Genomic DNA, 23,535 nt, shown 5'->3' on the forward strand with positions numbered 1-23,535 from the left:
CTGATGCTCTTTATCGGGCCAAGAATTTATGCTCTCTGCTATGCTTGGGCTGTTGTGCAGCTTGTGGCTGTGCATGGATTTTCTTATCAGTGTGCCAGAGTTGTGGAAAAACGGCCAACATTTCTCAATTAACACATACTAAGTACCAATTATACTTGGGGATTTATAAAAGGAACGATGGGCTCCATTGGGTGGCATTTAATTGCTCCATCCTCACCCGAAAGCTCCTCCATTTTCCTGACCAATCTTATACGGGGGCAGAGCAAGATGAATATTGCTCATCTCTTGTGCAAAATTGAAGAGACCCCAATTTGTCTTGCCAAAGCTTATTCTTTCACGAGGTAACCACCCACTCATATCTTCTCGTCATGATGATTTGGCAAAAAGCTTTTTTCTCCTTTGCGGGGACATTTTGCAGGCTACAAGACAAATTGTTGGCAATAAGAGAAAACTTTTATCTTAGGGGAGACCGGGGTAAAAAAAAAAGTCTTTTTGCATAAATCCTTATCTGCAGGATTCCCCAAGGGCAAGAAAATTTCCTCTATAGGTTATTCTGTAGAGAAATTAATACACCACTTCTTGCATTCCAACTCCAAACTGATTTTATTATATGAATTTCGATCTATTTATACAATATTTTAGCTTATTCTACATAGTTATTGTGTTCCAATTAAATGTAATTTATATTAAGGGGGGATTCCGCAACACCTCCCTCCTTAGGAGAACGCACGTCCTCGTGCGTTGAAGCTTTATTGTGAGGGGATGTTGGGATTACAAAATTTAGGAAATTTTATTTATGACCATTTTGTGATCATTTCAGATTATTCAAAATTTCTGTTCTTTCAAATACCATCCTAATATTTTTTTTTGAGAGTTGAACATCTTATTATGAATGAATTTTCGAATGCATTGCGATTATTTTCGTCGGCGCATAATTATTGCTTACGGAGCATTATTGTATTGTTTGAGGGTCAATACCGATTTTATTTTGGCTCGACTTATTTACTAAGGTTTTTATATAAAGTATTCGCTGCCTTTGTTGGAATATGTCATCAACACAAGGGGGAATAGAGTTTATATGAATTTTTCCGCGTGGGGAAAGAAAGCTGACTATGAGCTTTAGGTTGTCCTCTGAGAGGTTATTTTGCTTATAGCAATTGTAGGTTTTGAGCGATGTTCGGTATTGCCCTAATTGTGTAATTTGGCTCAGCAATAATTATGGCACGAATTTATGTCATTTTACGTTTTGATGACAAAGTATTTATTATTGGGTTACGGCAATGCATCGATTTGTTTAAGAATTGATTAATTAAGATGTTCAAATGTGGGATAGGTATTCGATATTTGAAAGAAAATAAGAATTCAATTGAATTTTATATAATATTTACTAATGATTTGGAACACAATTGGATTTTGAACATAATTTAGAAAATGTATTTCTTTATACATCAATTGATTTTTTTTTTACAATTATATAGGTAATGGCCGCATTAATATTAACAGGTTCATTTCATTTTAAAAGGAATTTCAAATTAGAACAATAACTTTTCTACTTTAAATTTTGAAATAATTTGATTTTAATTTAAAGAAATGGATTTGTACTTAAATTTTGGTGTGAGCTTGGAGCGGTCGCTTGAAGTAGGGCTTGAAGCGATGAATGCTGCGGTGATCGTTGGTTGATATGATAATGCGTCGTCTGCGATGATGGTTGGATGCTGCGATGACTAGGTCGTTCAATATTGATGAAGGGGTTGACCCGTTGATCCATTAGATTTTCATCGCTGTGTTGGCTGCATCGACGACCAAGGCATCTCATGGAAGCAACTGGGATGCTGCGGTGGCGATTGTGTAGTGTCTGGTGAAGGCTGATGTGGAGGATGTTGCTCAGGATGCGACTGCAACTGCTCCTAAGGGTTGGAGCGCTGGCGCTGGCACATCTTCCTGATGTGCAGGATGCGGCTGCAACTTCTGGAGCGTTGGAGAGCTGGCGCTGGCACATCCTCACTTAACACTTCACATTTTCACTCACTTTCTGTCCACCGACAGCAACCAGTTCTTCCTGGTCACGTGTAGAGAAATTAATACACCACTTCTTGCATTCCAACTCCAAACTGATTTTATTATATGAATTTCGATCTATTTATACAATATTTTAGCTTATTCTACATAGTTATTGTGTTCCAATTAAATGTAATTTATATTAAGGGGGGATTCCGCAACAATTCTTATAGGAAATACGTGGGAAATATGAGTTTTCGAGCTTTTCCCGAACCTTCTGATTTTTTTTAAAACTCGGCGGGTAAATATAGTCACCTGTGGGGTAAATAAAGTCATTGGAATTTTCCGACATTTTCAATGATTTTCCACCTGAGGGATTGATAGTAGTTGATAGCTAAACTTCTCACCTTTTGATCCGCTACAAGGAATTTTACTTTTATACGTACTAAAACAGAGAATTTTGCGATTTTCTCAATCACGCAATTTTGCGACAAATGGTTAAAAAATATGTCAAAAGTTCGAAATTCCATATGACTGCATTGTTGACTATATTTACCCCAAGGGGCATGTTTTGATTCGAATAATTGTTCAGAAAAATCATTAAAAGTTTGTGAAAAATACAATAATAATAATAATTTATTTCTCCCTTATACATACAAGTGTTTTTGGGGTGAAAAAATACATCTTGGCAACATTTTCTGTATTAACCCAGCTAGTGAGAAAAGTTATCAGATTGGAAAATTACTTAAGTTCAGGAAATTGGCCAAAAATTTATTTTATTTTTTAATTCCTAGAGTACTGATCGGATAACCTTTACCAGTTTGAGGATCGAGGTTTCTAACCTCAAAAGTTTGACTTCAATTTTCTCTCAACAGGAAAATGTTTTCCAAGTTTTCTTTCAACGATCTTGTAGTAATAAAACTTCCCTTTACACAAATGTAGAAATTATCACGATATTTTTAAGAGATTTTATTCTGTGACGATTTAAAAAATGTTGAATTGGCCACGGTGGCCAAAAAAATCCTCCTAGGGTTAAATTGCAGACAATTATTGGAGGTTAGGGCTTTCCACCATATTTTTTCCGATTTATAAGTTGAGAGAAATTGGCATTTGAAAATTTTCCACTGACTTTTTTTTTACCCCGGTCTCCCCTATACGGTCACAATTTAAACATGACCCCACCATGACCTCATTTTTTTCTGCTGTTCATTGTTCTAGAAGGAAAATGACCGAAAGAAATGATTTTGAGAAAGAAAATTCTCTATTCGAGATTTTTCTCAAGTTGCTTGAAGCATTGAAATAGGAAAAATTAGGGGAGAATTGACCAAATCTAACCAACTAGAGAAATTTTCTATTCAATTTCTCTTCTTAAATTTTAATAAAAACAAAAATAATTTCTCATTGAATAGATTTTATTGAAAGTTTCAAAGATAATTCATCTCTTGTTGAAGGATATTTAACATTTTAATAAAGATAATTCAAATTGTCTTAATAATAAAAAGAAATTCTTGAAAAACTTCAAAACACGATTTCTGGGACATCTGTAACAAATAATTAGGAAAAACTTGAATAAATTGAAACGAAAGGATATGTTGAGGATGTCTAAAGGAGGTTCCCACGTCCCTTTCCACGCTTGAATTCACGCATTAGTGGGAATTCATCTGTATTTGCCATGGAGACGTCTTCGGTGTTCTCGGCGTAGGTGGACATGTAGGCTACCGGGAACTGGGCCAAGTTGGAGTCATTGTGGCGATTTACGCTCGGTGTGTGGCTCACGGGGATGGCTCTTGGCGTGACGTTCGAAGCTGTGAAGAAGGACGAGAAGGATTCATCGTCCGGAAATTTCAGTTGTGGCACAGCCAAAGTCATCATTGGCTCGTGCTTTCCCTCCACGAATTCAATGTCCAGATCCGGAGCACATGTGTGGATGATGGAGTATGCCCATCCTTTGACCTTCGTCTGGGAGCAGTGGGTCACCCTGTCGATATCCACGTGGTACTCACACGGCAATCCCTCGGAGTAGTCGAAAGTCTCACGCTTGAGGTAGCTCTCAGCCAGGAAGATCGATGCAAAGGGCTGTTCAGTGTTCACTTTGGTTGCCTGGCTGTGGGTGGCATTCTTCATGTGGAACAGCAGCTGGGACAGCGAGTAGATGCGCACGTCGTTGACATTTACCCCAGCCACCTGACTGAGAACTTCCCGGAAGATACTCTGGACGACGGGAATGTCAGTGTCGGATGTAAAAATTGGCGGCCAGACACCCTCTTCGTGGCCAATAAAACGAAGAACTTCCTGCAAAGCTTCCCGGATGGTGGTATTGCCAATTGTGTCCGGAGGCAGTGGTAGTTGGTGAGTTTCCTTTGAGTAGCGCGATGCCTCAAAGCCATACCCATAGGGAAGCGTATGGAGCTTCATGAATGTGTGCATGCCACGCTTTATCCCGTCTTGCAGTGAAAAGTCGAGAATCGCCAGCTCGGCTGCATCATACCGGCGAGCTCCATCGGGATCCATTGATTCGCAGAAGTAATTGATGTGGATCACAAAGAAAGTCTTCTGTCCCAGATCCTGAGCCAATATTGCTCTGTTTATGATGTCCCGGACATCATCCTTCATCTTCTTCTCCTGGTTTGCTGCCTGACGCTGCTCCCGCTCCACTTCCGCGTGATCAATACCATGACATGTCTTAATGCTTCCTGCATTGATATGGCTGCTGGTAGGCTGTCCAGAGGACTCCTTGGACATCCTCTCGTACTTTGCTCTCTCCTCCTTGGTCATACGCTCCCAGAGGGGCGACGCAATGGCGGGCATTTCACTCATGGCGTAGTGCTGTCCAGCCTTTTCGTGCGCCTTCTGCACTTCCAGCATGAAGTGGAAGAATGGTGGACGCTTCTTCGGTGGCATTTTACTAATTTTCCTTCAATTATCGTGAAAACTCCAATACTTTTTCAGGAAAAACGATAAATTTCCACTCGCTGATACAACGCGCAAAACTCTTCTTTGTTCTTTGTGAGGTTATGTCGATTTTTCGAGAAAAACCGCCAATCACTGTTGCCAACTTAGATTTTTTTTCCAAAAAAAATATTCTGATTCTCAATAAAATCTTTTGCAAGAATCTTGAAGCTAAATTAAAGATTTTTTCAAGATTTCTTCAAGATTTAATAAATAATTTCCATGAAAGCAAAGAAAATCCCCCCCAGACTCACTTTCAACGGGATTCCCTCGGTATGTATTTGCTCAAGATATTTAAAATATCACTTACCACAAAAAGAAAACTTCAAGTTAGGGGTTTGATTTACTGCTATGAGGACTCTCATCGTCACCCCCAAAGTTCGCCCCCCAGAAAATATTTGCCAAAAGCAAACACGGCGTAAAAGGATTCATGAAGCCTTTACCTTTGAATGTCTCGCAAGGAGTCTCATAAAATGTCAAAATAAACAGTCAAAGAGCAGGAAAAGGACTTACGTTGAGGAATGGGAGGGTGGATGTCAAGGGTGTTGGATGGGGAAACCAGAGCTATTTCACTCTGATGAAAGAGAAACCCATTTCGGGAAGGAAGTCCCATTCCTCGACTCATTTACGCACGAGATTGACTCCGAGACAGACAAATGGACCACCCACGCACATTTTTTCAATAAAGATGGGACAACTCAGGCAAACTCTGGGGGAGAATATTGGGGAAAATGCCCCATGGAAATGGGAAATTCGGCACTTGGGCTGATTGAACGATATCAAAATGTCTGGGGGGTGGTTGGCGTGAAAAAAAAAAAAAACGAATGAACTAACTTTGAAGCGTTCATTAAAAAACCGCCCTTGATTATTCTTGTTTCCTCCCAAAATTGCAGAAAAAGCTTTGAAGTGTTAAAGCCGAAATTGAATAGGATTGAGTTGATTGCATGCTCATTGTGCGGGAATCGCGTGGTATAATTCCCACCCCCATGGGGCGAAATGAGTCAAAAGGGTAAAAAGAGTTGGGGGGAAAGCAATTACACTGATGCTGACACGTGGGAAAAAGTTGATGTTTTTAGAGGCATTTTATTTTAATTTTAACTAAAGTTACAAACACGCAGTGATTTTAAATTCTAATTTTGGGTTCATTGTCTGAATTGTGCAGAAAATGCCAATGGAAAAATTTTTTATGCTAGATGGCGCTAGTTGGTAATTCATTTAAATAAACTATTATCAAAAAATAGTTAAGAATCTTTTCGTTTTGATTGTATAAAAAATCTTAAACTTTTTAAAAATTTTAATTTCTTGAAGATTCCTAAAGAAAGCCGAGAAAGCGCCTCTAAAAAATAAATTTTAAATTGAACGTTAGAGGGATCTGGAAATATTGGGCCATCTAGTGAGAAAAACTACTCCTTTCTTACAATTTCAAAGTTTCTCTAAAATTTTGACAATTCATATTTTGGTAATTGCTGCCGATTCGACTTTTTTATTCAAATTATCTTTATAAATTCTACATCTATGTGTAGCTGACTTTAAATACTAGTAGTTGTTCAAAAGAAAATCAGGAAAAACCTTTTCTTTATAATAGAAAATTAAGCTCAAAGTTTGCGATTAGAAATTCGTGTCCTCCATTATTAAATAGTTTTTTGGTCGTTCAACTAAAAAAAATAAAAGATTTGTTCTTAAAAAAACAAAAAAAAAAAAACGGTCATAAAGATTCTTTAAGTAGAACTGGAAAATTAATTTTCCTTGAAAAACGCGATTAAAGAAAAACCAGAAAAATCGGAAAAAATAAACATATTATCAAGATCTTACAAGATTTTTTGAAGACCAAAAATCAAAAAAATTGTAATTGATAAATTACAAAAAAGATTTTTAGCAGAATCGGCCCCTATTTATGAAATGCGAGCAAAAGAACTCAATCAACTCAATCGAAGCTTTGAAATATGTAGAAAAGAGCTTTCGTCCCACGGCTCACCAAAGTCTTGATTACATGTTTGGTGAGCATCGTGGCGTAAAGGAGCAAGCTTCCCTTGAAGCTCCCTTTGATGAAGACGAGCAAAATGACGAAGAAAATCTGCAAGGTTTTCCCTCTTTTACTTTCATAGAGCGTGTGTCCGTAACGGCAGAGGCTGGGTGATTGTCGTGGAACGTGCCTGTAATAAGGCATCCCCATGACACGTTATTATTTTCATAAGGGAACAGATGAGAAGGCAAAGGCATCCCATCACAGAGGAGCAGATAATTTATATTCTGTCCCTGTGTCGTCCGGACGAAATGCACCTTGAGGCGTTCGCATGCAGGCATCATCAGAAAAATTCAGCTTCTTTGTACATAGCAAAAGCTCGGCGAGAAACAAGAGAAAAAAAAACTTCTCTTGGTTATTGACTTGGTCATTTGGGCAGGGAAAGAAATGGAGATGAAGAGACAAATTGCTCCATGGGAAAGAATTGGAAGTGGCCCAAGAAAATGTTCAATTTTCTTTATAGTACAATTTCCACCCTGCTTTTGGGATTTCCCTTTTTGCTGTCGTTCTCCTTTATTTTTTCCCCTTTTTTTTCTCTGTGCAATTCCACCCCCTTAGTCCTTTTCGATAAATTTCTCACAATTATAAGTCAAAGAGGCAAAGTCTCCTTGTTGGCTACTCTGCTCTGTATAGCCCAAGTAGACTCTCTAAAGTCCTCCAAGCAAAAGAAGAAAGATAAATTTTATAAAAGGTCCCTCGACTTTGGTCTCTGTGCTGCGTAATAGAAAATCGAATGAAATGAAAATGGTTTGATAGAGAAATTTCTCGTGGAAAATAGCATTTTATTAAATTCTTCTGCCTGATAAAATAACCCCACATCAGACCACTTTTCAATTTATCTCTTGGTACAACAACCACCCCCCACATACCGGTATGTAATTGGAAAGAAAAACCACACAAATATCGATCAACAGGCCATTCATGCTGGCCCACATCACCCCCACATCCCCACAGAACCTTTTCAACTCATTTCTCACATGTTCCCCCGAAAATTTTCCCGAAGAATCCTCCCTCCTGCCTCATAATGTTCGAAAATTCCTCGTAGAGTCCCGAGAATTAAAATTCTAACCCATGGAAGGGTGGTAAGATGTATGGTGGAATAAATTCTGGGCGATAGAGAAAATTGCTGTGTGAAATTAAAATCACGTTAAGGGTTGTTGCGAGGGTGTGAGGGTTAAAAGGACCCAATACGCGGGTATTGCGAATTTTTCTCTGGAAGAAAATAAATTGTACTTTTATGTCCAGCAAATTGGTTCTTTGTTCCATCCTAATGGCTAAGTTTTGGGGCTTCCTGGAGGGGTTGAATTTGATGTGAAAAATGCAGCTGTGGTTCAATGAGTTCCGCAGGAATTTTCTAAAACATTCCAAAGCTCCTCTTTTTTTGCCCATTAAACCTCAATGATACACTGCGATGGGAATTGATGAGGGGCTACGAAGGACTTTCATATATATATAACTCATGCTATGAATCAAAAGTTCTTTTTGGGGGCATTTTTCATGCCTCCAAGGGTAGTTTGGGGTTTGCAAAGTTGCTGACATAGTGCAGTGGATGTTAAAAATTGTTAAGTTACGGATATTGTTGCCTCTTTCGCACATAAATCTTCCACAATTGCAGGGGATTTTTTTTTGTTCCTTGCTGAAAATTAGAAATTAGAATTTTCTAATTTTTCTTCTTGATTTTCCATTAATTAGGGGATGGAGAATTGCATGATTGTAATGTGTAGAGGTTTCCGAAAGCTCATTAATATTTTAATTGACCCAGTAACCCCCTCGAATGTGGCTTTGTAACTATGTATTCTGTGATGGCTGTAAATCCAATATTAATAAGTTAATTTATGCAACAACGACATGACAGACTATCTACCAAGGGGTGTTTATCTGTCGAATATTTTTACTACAGTCGTGCTCTCGTGGTAGGACCGTCGTCAAAATGACTTCTCCGCGGTAAAACGGCTTCAGAATGAGGAATTTTGCCTTCGCAGTGAGACAATTAGTATCCTACCTTTCCAATAGTACTAATTGTCCCACTGCGAAGGCAAAATACTTCATTCTGAAGCCGTTTTACCGCGGAGAAGTCATTTTGACGACGGTCCTACCACGAGAGCACGACTGTATTTTGGATAATAGACTGAAGATTAGCGAATAATCACAATATTTCTAAAGATCTGAATATTCTCATTTTCAGATAAAATTTAGCACTTCTTCGGCTTGAATTTACTGTTTTTTTTAAAGTACTTTTTAGACTTGAATTTAGTACTTATTCGCTTTAAATTTAGTACTTTTTCAGCTTAATTTTAATAATTTTTCCGATTGAATTTAGAACTTTTTTGGTTAGAATTTACTATATTTTTGGCTGGAATTTAGTATGTTTTTGACTTGAATTTAGTACTTTTATTTATTGAATTTAATTCTTAAGATTGAATTTTCAAAAACTACCAAAATCTCGCCGATTTAATAAGTTCAAGACAAAAAAGTATTAAATTCTAGCAGAATACATACTAAATTGTAGCCATAACATAGTAAATTCTAGCTGAAAAACTATACTGAATACAATGAGAAAAGGTACTAAATTTAAGCCGAAAAAGTACTTTTAGTAGTTAAAAGTACTAAATTCTAGCAAAAACATACCTACTAATTTCTAGCCAACAAATTCTTGCTGAAAAAGTTCTGAATTCAATCTGAAAAAGTACTAAATTTAAACTTATTAAGTACTAAATTGAATTTCACTTTTTTAGTTAGAATTTAGTACCTACTCTTTAGTCTTTTGCTTCTCACTTAGTCTCTACTAATTTAAGATTAAAAAAAAAAAAAGAAATATTCGTCTGTTGAATAATACTTTGATTTCTTTGGCGAATCATCCGAATATTTTTAGTCAGATAAACACCCCTTTCTATGTATCCCCTGAGGAATCCTAATGGGTTGAGGCATCCCCATATCATCATTTCATTTCAAATAATGATGAGGGATTTATCGCAAATCTCCACAATATGATTAAAGTCCTCAACAGAAATCCTCCAACTCTCTCCCGCACATTTCCCTTCTGCCTCTCAAGACTTTTCTTTAGTGGTCTATTTTGCATACCAAAGCAATATTTAACTGAAAAAGATGCCAAGGATTAGCTCTGTGTAAGGATTCCATCCAGCTTCGCATTCCTTTTTCTCATAACTCCTCCAAGAAGGTGTGTTTAGTTTTTTTTTTCTTCACCAGATCTTGTTAATTTTCCGCGCCAGGAAATATACATGCCAGAGAGAATAAGTAAGAAAGTTTGGGGAATGTGAATCGTGATCAGAATTTCTCCTTAATTACCATTTCCCAGGCCTTTTGCTGTGATTTCTCACTTTGTATACGTGTCTTGTACACTTTGGACTTTGAAGGTGAAATTTGCATCTAAAGAGGGTTGTAAATTATTCTCCGCCGAGGAATTAATGCTCATTCTCAACTGCTGCAGTTCCCAAAATCAACGATGAGCGTGCACAGATTTTAGCACAAGGTGGTGCCTTTGGGGTGTTTGCTTAAAATGTGTGGCAAATGGGACGGGGAGATGGTCAAATGGTGGCACAGAGGCGACCATAAGAGCAGCATAGGGATGAAGGAGAGTCACATCTTGTGTGATTTACATCCAAGAAATAGCCCGACCAAATGTTTCGATTTATACAATCTTTCTCGTAAGTCCTTGAGGGTGTTCTGTATAAGTCTCGATTATGGTTGTGCCCTATAAAATCCAAACTTCCTTTTGGCAACCCCCTCTAATAAAATTGCCGCTACGAGACAATTCCTTGAGCTTCTGGCGGGGTTATTTAACTGTACATAAATTCAACGAAGAGATTTCAACCTCATCCTTTTCGTCCCTCGCGCATCTCTCACGCCACAAGAGTTCCTTTTCTCAGGAACTTGGTGCACTTTGGGGAGGAATTTTCTGTGGTGGAAAACACAAGTTTGGAGTGAATTTTAATGAAAATAATGTATTATAATTCTCCATGATTTATCTCCTTTTGTGGTTTTCATTAAATCTCCAAACGTGACCCACCCTTCCTCAGGCGCTCGGTGCGCTTTTTTGGCCCCAAGAGCCACAGCAAAGAAAATCATCTCGGGCACGGCGAAATTTTAATTTACCTCCTAGAGCCAGCACATGTTTAACAGGAGAAATATTTCTCCCTACGGTGCATGGTTCATTTACAAATTTCCCCCAAAATATCGTGTGCCCCACACAGAAAGGGGGGAAAAGGCTAATTTATGTATGTTTCCCCCACACTCTCCCTAAGGGTTGGGAAGGAGGTGCAACCATTCAGGAGAAAATCCCCAAATAACGTCTAAAATTCAAAGATGATACCACCCCCCGTCGCATATGTAACAGTGTGTGGCACAAGACATTCAATTAAGGGTTTCAATAATTAGATTAGTTATCAGCCCTGTATACTCATGTTCCCACTCACCCCACCGTACATGTAGCAAAAGTGCTACACTTGTATACATCGTGTATGAATGGCGGGAGTAATAATTGGTTTATGAAGCAATCCACAAGAACAGATGACACAAACACTTTTCACTTCAGCGAGAAATTTTGCAAACTACGTGAATTCACGAGGACGATGTAAAAGCCTATCATGTTTATTACCTTTGCAGAGAATTTCCCTCTGCATAGTTGCTACACACACGACTACAACACAGAGTCCCAAAATAACTGATGCAGCAAAGGAAGTTTTCTTTTAGGAAAACTTTTAAGATCAAGATTGAGGAGAAACTTTCACGTGAAGGCCATATTTATTCATACAGCATCACTCATAACTTGTATGTTTCAGAGGGGGGAGGGTAGCGATATGTAGGACATTAATGAAAAGTTTGCAAGGAAGTTTGTCCTTGTTGCTCTGAAATATTTTGCATATATTTGCATCCTTTTTACAAAATTTAATCTAATTAAATTTATCTTTTGAATCCTTAAAAAATAGCCCAGGACATGAATTCTCTAAGAGTGAAAAACTCCAGTGATAAACTCCTGGATGTTTTAGCGCTTTAAAAGAAATGTGAAAACCGGGAAATCTAACGGGAGTTTATCACGGATGCATGAAGCTTTCCTCACTTTTTTTTCCTGCAAAAAGCCTTCGGGAGTTTATCACGAGAGTTTTTCACTATTAGAGAATACCGCCCCAGGTGAGATGTGTTTTACGGTCGAAAAAATTCGGAAAAGCCTAAATTTTACACCCATTTTTTTTAATTTACAAAACGCATTTTTCTGAAAAAAGCTCGCATTTAATTAAATTTTTTGTAAATACAAAAAGCTTTTATTTTAATTATTTAAATCGAATTGTGCTAAATTAGAATGTTTCCGAATTGGTTTGAGGTTTTACCCATATTCCTAGTTATTTATCCTGGGCTAGAAAGAAGCTCAAAAGAAAAACTTCTTTAAAAAATCTTTTGGAAAATCTTCTTCTAACGTAATTAAGCTTTTTTCTTTCCTTATACGCTCTGTCTTATTGATTTTTCTTACGTTAATTGATGAATTTATTTAAAAATTCTTTTTTTTATTTCTTTTTGTATTTCTTAAAAAACTTAAAAAAAAATTAAATTCATAAAACTCAGTCTTTTAAGGAAATGAAAGCTCAAAAAATTTTGTTTTTAAATTAATTTTAGAACGTATTTTCTTTATTCTAAGAAGCATTTCAATTGAAACACCTTGTAGGTATATAATTTATCTTTACAAGGCAGCACAGTGAATTTATTTATCACATATTAGGCGATACATTTCGCGAAACTTCGTATTTAATAGCTTCAGTCTTGGGAAATTAGATTACTTCACGTAAGAAATATATGAACGTACGACGTTGTATGGCACGTAATTGTTCTTCTTGGGTGGTTTATGGGCAACCTTATGGCATTCTAATGATGTTTAAATCGCTAACAATGATTAAATGCTTCTGTCTTTAATACAAATTTCTATATTAATTATATCTTTAAGTAATTTTTTATTTAATTTTCAATAATTTATTCATAAAAGACCGATTAATTTGATCATTAATTTGTCAAGAGAGGAGCATAAAGCTCTGGAGTCCGGATGTTTACAGAAAATATCCTTTTCATGCGTCAGGGAGTGTTTAGGTTCAACTTTATTATTATTTACATAACTAAAACCCTATGTAGTTTATCGAGCTTTCCAGCAATTGCTCTCAATAACCATGACATGCCCTTCATCCAGAATAAATTATTCCCTTCACCCAGAACAAATTCAATTATTTCCACACGAATGTTTTTGTGGGAAAATTATTCATAATTGATTGAGAAAGAGCAAAATAAATCATGTGGATGTGATTAAAATTCACTGTGAAGTCATACGAGTTGCTAATTTTTCTTCCAACCCAAAAGTCTGTTCTGCTGCCGCATTATGTGCGAAAGATATTCCCCATAATAATTCCATTGGCACGAATTTTCTTCGCACGAGAAGTTCCGCGAGAAGTTTTCGCCTCAATTCAGTGCTTGGTGAGCATTTTTATCGTTTTGATGCGAAAGTACTTTTGTTGAGAGAACCAAAATCGAAATAACAAGTGCGCGGCTTTCAAGAGTATAGCGTGTGTCCCTGTTGAATTTAACTGGCAATATTGCTTTTTGAGTGGTTCCATTGAACTCATGCGGGCGGATCCCAAGTGGGAGGAATGAGAAAGGGGGGTGGTTGCATTAAGAAATTACATGAATTGAGATTATATCGATATTGAAGGAGAATTTTTTTTTGATAACTTCAGACTATAAGAACGATTTGTTTCTGCTGTAGAAGGAGCAAATTCCCTTGAAATGGAATCGTTGTTGAAAATATTTTTGTATAGAATAAAAAAGAGATTTTCCTTTGATTTCTATCTTCCAGATAGGACCATTCGCAATCACTGAGGAGGAACGTGATTTCGGGTTTTCCTTGGCATGGAGTGAGGCATATTCAACTGGAGGAATTGCGGGGAAATTCAAATGATCACCGAAAGGAAGCTAAATAGCATCCAAGTGGATAAATTTTCTCACAAATTTGGCTAGAAGAAGTAACTTCAGCCCGGGACACTCATGAATTTAAGATGTTTCTGCGAGACTGAGAAACGAGTGAGGAATAATGTTTGGTTCCAAAATTCGATCATGGATGGAAAATCACATTGGACGCCCGAAGAAGAAGGGGAATAAGAATAAAAATGGAAACAGGTAAAGGAATAAATAATAAATCACAAAGTATGTCACCACCACCCCCATTTTATAGGTGCCAAACACGTGTTTTATCGACAATGCGCCAGGAGGCCACATTAGACTTATTAGTTTGTCTTTTAAGGGTTGGAGCGATACATTTTGGGGAGACTCCATTTAAGCAAATATTTCCCTGCATACAGTCTTCAATTGCATTCCGATTTTATTGCCATAACGTGCCCATAAATTTTCACCCTCCCTTCACACAAATCCACCCCCTATTTTCTCACCAAATTTACTACTTTTGCCACCCTTCGGAAAAAAGGGTGGGGCGCAAAATGTCGTGGATGTGAGATAAAAATTTACATGATGTTGGCAAAACTTTAATACACCACACATACTTTCAGCTCGCGGGGGCTTCATCCCCCACACAAAACCCCATGCTGAGTAAATTCAGGCTAAAGGCCCACCCCCAAAATTGTGTATTTTCCACATCGTATGCCGGGGAGAACCTCCCAGCCAAACGAGGTGTGGCAATTTTTTTCCGCAATTCGTGCAATTTTGAATCAGCATGCGACATCACAATTTTCCAACGGAAAATGCCTCAAGAAAATGTCAAGCTTTTAGTATTATTAAAATTTTTTTCATACGAAATGGGACGCTTAAGTGCCTGGGAATTGTAATGCACAATACTTCAATGGGGGTGGTTGTTAAAATTTTTTTATCGGTTTATTGCATGATGTTGGATTAGGTTTCAAATGAATTTGATGGTTTAAATTGCCACTGAATTGGATGGATTGTACAGTGGGCAACACAATTTGCAATTTATTTTGAAATTATTTAGTGAAAAAATCTTTGGAGGATTTTTTTATTTGCTTGTACGAATGAGAATTCTTTTAATTGCGTTTAATTGGGAAGAATAGGGTTGTTTTAATCAAATGTCTTTACTTTTGTTTTTTTATTAGAATTTTAAATATTTTACATTAAATTCTAACAATTTTGTGGGCTTGAATTCCTTGAGAGTTTATTTATTAAATTTTTATATTCAAAAGGAAAATTAAAGTTTAGGGGAACGTGACCCAATTCCGACCTTCTTCGACCTTTTTTCAATCCGCTAGTACTTAAAACTGATAAAACTTTTAATGTAGTAAATTATGGGACTAAAAAGAGCATTAAATGGGCTTTAAAATGATACCAAATTTAAGAATATCGCTTTTTATTTTATACTACTTTATTTTTCTCATTCTGCGCGGACCTTTGGAGGTCGTAATTGGGCTACGTTCTTCTACATATTTGAGGCAATACAAGGATTAAAAAAATGAGTCAAGTTTTTTTCTATTTTGTATTCCTTTTAACTCCTAAAATGAATAAATAATTGAATTTTCCTTATAGTAACTCCTAATAATACTTTTTCTTTAACCCAGATCTGCTGGCAATTTTATTAGTTCTATTAATTTTTAGAGCACAAAAGGGCATAAAAGTTTTTATTTTTACGAAATTAAAATAGACTTAATTAAAAATTAATTTTACCTTACATTGAGATATAATTTTTTTTTAGAAAATTTTGAAATCAAACTTTGCGAAAATTTCAAAAATTCTTGGTCAAGTTTGGGTTAAAAATAAATTAATTAAGTTATCTCAAATCGAGCTTTTCTTTTCTTTAGAAAGATGTTCATTTTTCCGTGCAATCCTTAAACATTCTCATCATAAATTACATCTTTACCACGCATTAATTGCAGAATAATCATAAATTAATTACAATGTCAACTCATTAGATATCTTACTCTAATTTCCCAACACTTTCCCATCAAGATCGTACATATAGCGTGAAAGCTCAACCCTTCACTTTTCACTTAACATGTTGTTGGAGCTTTGTCTTCACGTGGCGGGTGGATTGAATTTAAGGACTTATGAACACCTTGTAGACATATCAAATATTAATGATGCCAAATTCTCACCTTGCACTGTGCAATTTCTCGCGCAAGACGTGGCTGCCGGGAATTTCCCTCAAATACATATATACATTCCTTATCGCAGTTATGTTCATTTTTTTTCATCTCTCTGCACCAACACCCTCGGCACATTACGTGCTACAAGGATATGAAAGTTCTCACACACACACCCCCCACAGTGAGGAAGGGCAAAACTTCCGCACACACAGGGTGTTATCCAGAAAGCTCATAATTTATCTGGTAGTCTTGATCGTTTCGCTTAAGTTTGATTCCCATGCACAGAGCTTAGAGAGGACTTTTCCGGGGTTGAAATGTCAAGAGATTTTTTTTCCTTTATTATATATTTTTATGTTATGGCAAAAATATCCCTACAATGGATCTTTTTTCTCTCTCTCCCTTCTCCCACAAACTTTATCCACACAGTGGCAATTTGGCTGCGACAAACACCCCAAATGGACACACGAAGAAAAGCTCACACCAGGGAGATTCAAGCATTGGAAGTCCAGCAAGACGACGAGAGGTCTCCCCAATTCAGAACCATGTAAGTTTTCTGTGTAATCTTATCTTATGCGATAACTCCCGCCCGAAAATTTCATGCTATTTTAGGGGGTGGAGTGGGTGGTGGGATCAGGGGGTCCGTTTTTATCTCATGAGGATGAATGTTTTGGACTGCTTTTGTGGAGTTATTCTTTTGCCAAGCACGCAGTGAAGGAAAAGGCAACACAATAAAATGACAGAGTGTCATGCAAAAGATGGGAAAGTCGCCTTGTTTAAAGTTTAATTTTAATCTCACGAGGGAGACAGCTTTTGGGGGTTGGGAGGTTTTTGTCTGTGAGGGGTGATGCCAATTTACATCCTCGTAAGACTTTCTCGTGTCAAAATGGGCCCTCGAGACTGTCGCACAGCGTATGGCATTGAAGGGAATAAGAGAAATTATTCAGCAGGACAAAAGGCAGACAATACTTTCAGTGTTCTATACACACCGAATGCTAAATTTATATGCAAAGTGAGGATTTGTTGATTGCCTTCTCCTCGCAGTTGTCTTCTAACTGAGAGATCCCACCTAAAGCCTCTTTGAAACTAACAATGCGCCAAATGGTATGATAAAGTGGGGAGAAGCTTTCAGGAAGGTGCTTCTCTAAATTCACGGAACTCATGTGGAAACAAATAATTCTAAGAGATAGAAAGGGATGTGTACCGTCAAAAGGGGGAAATTTGATTGAAAGAATATTAAATTATTTGCGTCTAAAAATTTGATCTTTTTAAATTGAATTAAAATGGTTAATTTTGCAAAATTAAAATGTTAGGCGTGTACCAGGCGTCTCCATCTTGATATATAACAAAATTGAAGCATAATAGACGATATAGGTCAGAAGAAATAACTAAATGTACGGGTAAGCTGACCAAGCTTACGAGAGCTGTGTTTCTTTCAGTGTACCAATTTTGTGAGAGCAAACTACAACGCGAATTTGTTTAAATACATGCAAAATCGGGAAAAGTTGAAAAGTCATCCCCCAAGAAATCTTTAAAATGCCATATCTCGGGAACGGCTCCATAGATTTTCGAGTTTAAGCTATCGTTGGAAAGGTCTTAACCTCAACTATAATATATTAAAATATGAAGTAAATCGATAATGGCATTTTCGAAATATTCGAGTTCGAAATTTTCGAAAATATTGATTTTGACTTTAGCGCCTCTCGCGGTCATTTCTCGAACTTGCAATGTCCTAGACATTTGTAGGGCTTCACGAAATCTTTCATTTGCACTTGAGTTGATCAAAATCGGACTTGTAGAACCCGAGATATGACATGCCAACTTTGGAAGGCTATATCTCGAGAACGGAGACATAGATTTTCTTCATTTTTGGCATGGAGCTAGATAATATGGTCAGCTATAACATATCAAAAAATGAAGCAAATCGATAATGGCGTTTTCGAGATATTCATCGAAAACTTATCGAAAATTTTGTTTTTGATTTTTGGCCCCCTAGCGGTCACTTTTGAAACTTCTGATGTTCTAGAGAGTTGTAGGGTTTGTTGAGAGCTTTCATTTGAGCCCGAGTTGATCAAAATCGGTCAAGCCGTTTTCGAGTTATGGTCGATTTTCGATGAAAAATTGTGGCGGCCATATTGACTAAACGGCTTGACCGATTTTCGAAAATGAGGTATCGTTGGAAAGGTCTTGATGGCCCCTACAACATATAAAAATTTCAGATTTTTAGCTGTTACAGGGGCTGAGATATAGGCAAAACAAAATTTTGAGGTTATTCAAAATGGCGGACGCGGGGGTGGGGGGTAAAATTTGACCTCATAATCGGACGTCTTCCAGTCGACTTTTAAACTTTGCCGTTTACCGCAAGTCTCTATCTATCACCGTTCTCTCGCAATTTAGCGTTATACTCCGGACGGCCGGACGGCCGGCCGGCCGGAAAAAAAATTTTTTTGGCGCATACGTTTTTTGGAATGTGGGGGCCCTAATTCGTGCTCATCCCAAGTTTGAGCCCGATCTGACGACTTTCGATTTTGCTCGGTACACAAAAGCTGTGTCTGAAAGAAACACAGCTAAAATGGTCGAAAACTGCAGACAAATTGGGAATATCTTGAAAGGCATCATTTTATTTTTAAAAAGCTCGCGTTTAATTAAAATTATTCCAAATTAAAAAAAATTATTTCTATTATTTAAATTTAAATCGAATCATGCAAAATTTGGGGATTTTCGAATATTTGTGAGTGTAAAACACAATTCACTTGCTCTAATAATATAGATAGATAGATAAGTTTTATTGAAAAAAATATAAATAAAATTAAAAAGGATAGAAATATTATTATTTCTGTCAAGAAACTGTAATACAAACTTTCTTACCAAATAAGAGCTAAAAGGAATAAGCTCTGCATTATATTAAATTCACCCCATTTGACGGTATGCTTCAGCATGATATGAGAAATAATAATTTCGCCAGCAAATGTTCTTCAGCAGAGTAGAATAAACAAAATATATGCTAAAAGTGCCAACAAATCATTGTCTATGTTCCATAATTTGACTTGTAACAAGACGAAAGAATGACGGGGAGCAAACATATTTTGAATAATTTTTTTTTACATTCGTAGGAGGGTTGCATAAAAATCCCTTCAATGATTTGAAATGTGTCGCGAAAAGTTTTAATAGAAATTTCATTTTATGATGTATTTTGATAGCTTGAATGCAGGATTTTTATATTGAAATCACGTTGCTTTTTGGTCTGTCTTATGGTTTTATTTTAGCCATGAGCTTAGCTGTAAGTCTGAGGTCGATATTGGATTTAAATCTTAAAGATATTTCATATACGTGCGGAGCTTTGTTTTTCTTAATTTGACACCATTACTAACTAGAGAAAAAAAAATAGAATTAAAAGGACAAGAACAAGAATAGCGATAGAATTATACGTGCAAAGAGAGCAAATAGTCGGACAATTTACTCCCTAAATGGAGTCAGAGCTTTTCCCAAAAGCTCCCCGAATATTTAAATTGCTTTATTTTTTGCTCCTAAAAATTCCAATATGAAAATTCCTCAATATTTCCACAAAGTTCTTGATGGAAAATTCCTTTTTTTTGTATAAAAGCACATCAGCCAGCATCTTTGGTGGAAATAAAAGAAATAAAATCAGATTTTATTGTGGCTGCGCACTAAACATAAGTAAATTCTCCTCACAATTACATTTTACTGCAATGGATGGCGATTTGGGAGTGATAAAGGACTTTTAGCATAAATTTTTCATTGCAATGAATGCGAATTCTTCGGTGTGGTGGGAGGATGGGCTCTTAAAGAGGAACGAAGAGAAGAAAGTCATCATTTGAGGGGGAATGTTTTGGAGCTAAGGACGCAAATGGTTATTCTTTAATGCCATAAAGCCACATGGAGTGTTTTTGAGGGGAATAATTGATTTATTGGGAGTGAGTATGTTTCAATATGGCTCTACTCAACCGCAAATTATTTGTCTTTCATCTCCACCATGTTGGGTTGGGGAGGATGGGAATAAATTGGAATGGCTTTGTTTACATGAAATATCCAGCAAAGGACGGGAAAAGTGTTTGTGCAATGTAGTTTTCAATCACATTTCACACAAATTTGCCGCAGTTTTGTTTTTATTGAACGTTCCATTTTGAAATTCTTTTCAATGTTACTTTACACTAGTACTAAAAAATCATTTAAAAATCTATTTATCTTTTTTCACCAAAATAGAAATTAATAAATTTTATTTTATTTATTTAATGATTTTTTTTATCAATTTCCCCTTTGTGTTTTCATTATTCTTGCTGTCTTCTTCATTTTAATTTAATTTTCAAATTTTATATTTGTCTGTACTAAATTTTTTTTAAATAACACTTTGTTCAAAAGAAGATTTTTAAATTACAATAAAAATATTTTTTTCCTTTCCTTCAAATGAATCATTTTGCATAATCAGCCTTTCAGTATTATTGAAAAAATGTTCTAAGAACGTGTTCTAAAAATGTACTAAATTTTCTTTTAAGAATGTGCATGAATCTTAAATTAATTTTCAAACTTTCTTTTAATTCAAACAATGTAAAGTGTCTCATAAATGGCGAAAGCATCTCTGTACTAAATTTGTACTAATATTCTTTCAAAAACTTTCAACCACGCTATAGTCAAGCAAACAAGCTTCGTTATTAAAATTCAGCATTCTACTTGCAGATTGTGCAATTCTGTGATAAATTTTCTACTATTCTGCCGAAATGCAGCTTTAGTTGCTTTCGCATATATAGGAAATGCGAGGAAAGCTGTGCTTTCGAAAATTGAATGGATCCCTGACGAATTTACTCATATATAGTGGTTTTAAGGGATTTGTTTTCGCCTCTATGAACATTTTCCATCATAGCTGTGTTTGCTCAAAGACTCCACTCAGCTTGATTGTTCCAAAAAGGCCAGAGTCGTTCTCATTTCTTTTTTTTTGTAGTAACCACCCCCACTTCCCATCTATTTCAAATATTAATTTCCGCCGTATGAAAAAGTTTTATTGCTTCTCCTCCCAGAGTCATGAGAAAGTTTTGTAGAATGGGACAAAAATGCTGCGCCCGGGCATGTGGGATGGATATCCGAAAGTTTTCATATTATTGGGAAATGAAATGCTCCTCTTTTTTATGGGGTTGCGTTTGGGAAAACACAAGTTTTCTTTTTTTTTAAGAGAAGGGGGCTAACACAGTCCAAGGGAGATAGATTGGAAAAGAATGAGATGTAATTGAAAGTTTTTCTTTTGTCCAACCCTCTGGGTTATCCTCTTTTTTTCCGCCACATTAACTTAATTTTTTTCTGACTGGCCCCACGATGTGGTTGATAAAAAAGGCAACAAGTCGTGTGGGCTGGCAGTCTCCGCAGGAAGTAGCCATGTCACCGCATTCGGATCATTTTGGATACCGTCAGATGGTAGTCTCGAGCTCAACTCCAAGAAGTATGCCACGCAAAAGCAACCACGGCGCCAATCCATCGGCATACTCGCGAAGTGTCGACGAGAAGAGTATGGGAAGGGTTGGGCCAACACAGGCAGCACCCTCATCGAATCCCTTTTGCAAACATCTTACCAATGTGCCAGAGGGGCACCCCAAGAAATCCTCAATTGGCGCCAATTTATCTTTCACTGCATCAACCTCACCCTTCGCCACCATGTCCTTCTCCACATCCTCCACATCCTCTGGCGCATCCGTCAATGGGGATGGGATGTGCTATGGGCACCGTGCACCACAGCAGATGGCACAGGATCTCAGGGGGTGTGGCGGAAAGTCAATTGAGCGCCTCAAGGGGAGACTCACTGACAAGGAGAACTTTGGCAAGAACACGGATTTGGATCAGTCGTATCCCAATGGTCATTATGCAAATCCCCCGCATGAGGAGGAGGGGCGCTATGGTAAAATTCTACCGCGACGAAATGACGACATCCACCTGGATCGCTACGACACCGCCAATGCCAATGTTCACCTCGAGGCGTGTCTCCGGGGAGCCACAGTGAAGAGTCTCCCTGGGAAGAATCCCACCTTCGCTGGTGCCATCTTGAGTGCTGGCGGGCTCAAGGGAACCATTGTGGAGGTGAATAGGAATATACTGCGAATGAATCAGCAGCAGAGGTGCACCTCAAGTGGCTTAATGCCCACACCGGCGAACCATCAGCTAGCGCACGTCATAAATAGCCTCTCCTCACCTGAAAGTGCCTACTCCACTGGCTACTCCACCGACGGCACATCGCCAGGTAAGCCCTGTCACGTCCTAATGGGAAAAGTTTCTCTCCCTATCCCCTATATCCACCCCTCGTCGTTTCCTAACAGATAAACTCCCACATGCGACATCTTTCTCTCTCTATTTGGATATATTCCAGATTAGAATTACAAACAATATGCTTTGCCAGATGGATTCTATCTCAATGTCTGAAGACAGATAGCCTAAAGTCTTTGTTCTAATTTGCTTAATGTTCTTAATGGATTACACAACAGTATATTGTGGAAGTTTATATGATTTTAGTTTGGTTTCATTTTCATATTAATGGGTTTTGGACTTTTTTGCCAAATTAGTAAGTTAGAAATTGCCGTTAGATGTCACTACTTTTTTTTTTAGGTATCTCTCTATGAATTATTAAATTAATTAAGAGATTGATAAAGAATTTAGCAAATTTTGTTTTAAAACTAAAAAAAGATAAAAGGCTAAAAGTAAAATCCGACTAATTAAATTTAGCAATAGATGGCAGCATAGTGTTCTTTGGCCACCTAGTGAGAAAATCTGCGATGCATACATATTCAATTTTGCATTTTATCCCATATTTCCAGGCAATTTGTGCTTGGAGGAAATCGATTTTATCCAATTTACAATCTTGCATCATTTCCCCGATAATCCGCTGGAACGATTGATACATATATATTTTCACTTTATGCAGTTCATTAAAATACATTTCATGATTGATTTTTTTTATTTTAAACTTCATTAAATATATCCCGCAGCTATCTATCAAATGAATGATGATTTATTTAATGGATATTTTTAATTAAAAAGCTTTTTTTTACACATCTTGAAAAGGTGTTAAAACAAATTGTTATGCGTTTAACCTATTTTTTTACAACAAAACAATATTGATAAATATTCAACTAATTCTTTTTATTGAAACTTAATTTAAAAAAAGCTCATTTTTTCAGCATTGAAAAGCTTATTTTAGTAAAAAGAAAAAATAAAGAGAGATTCTAATCTAAAATAAACATTCAATAGAGATTTGTTCAGCAGATATTCCACTTAACAGGCAAAATCTCTTGTGTATTCAGCGAGCATAATTTATGAAAAGTAAATTGAATAACTTTGAATTGCGGTGCAGATATAAACATAAACATGTTTACGAGGAAGTGGTACCGCCTGGATGCATATTTAAAATGTGCAATTCCCGCTGGTATTTTTATGTATATTCCTTCCCCCGTTTGCATGCAAAAATAGCGTTCT

At 36.9% G+C, this 23,535-nt stretch overlaps 3 protein-coding genes across 4 annotated transcripts in view; 1 reads left to right on the forward strand and 2 right to left on the reverse strand.

The window, feature by feature from the left end:
• Positions 1-23,535, reverse strand: part of LOC129791903 (probable hydroxyacid-oxoacid transhydrogenase, mitochondrial) — a 294,221-nt gene that overhangs the window by 223,339 nt on the left and 47,347 nt on the right. The window lies entirely within an intron of this gene.
• Positions 1-23,535, forward strand: part of LOC129791799 (uncharacterized) — a 59,498-nt gene that overhangs the window by 23,504 nt on the left and 12,459 nt on the right. For both annotated transcript variants that reach the window (XM_055830324.1, XM_055830323.1), the window contains exons 2-4: positions 13,821-14,140; positions 16,495-16,612; positions 21,409-22,306. In XM_055830324.1, coding sequence (XP_055686299.1) covers positions 14,055-14,140; positions 16,495-16,612; positions 21,409-22,306 — 1,102 coding nt within the window. In that variant the 5' untranslated portion in view covers positions 13,821-14,054. The remainder of the gene's footprint in view (positions 1-13,820; positions 14,141-16,494; positions 16,613-21,408; positions 22,307-23,535) is intronic.
• On the reverse strand, positions 3,428-4,985 carry LOC129791916 (protein maelstrom homolog). The gene has a single exon (XM_055830540.1). The coding sequence runs from the start codon at positions 4,897-4,899 to the stop codon at positions 3,601-3,603; it is 1,299 nt and encodes a 432-aa protein (XP_055686515.1). The 5' UTR covers positions 4,900-4,985; the 3' UTR covers positions 3,428-3,600.

Source organism: Lutzomyia longipalpis, chromosome 3 (genome assembly GCF_024334085.1).
Source record: "Lutzomyia longipalpis isolate SR_M1_2022 chromosome 3, ASM2433408v1".
NCBI lineage: Eukaryota > Metazoa > Arthropoda > Insecta > Diptera > Psychodidae > Lutzomyia > Lutzomyia longipalpis.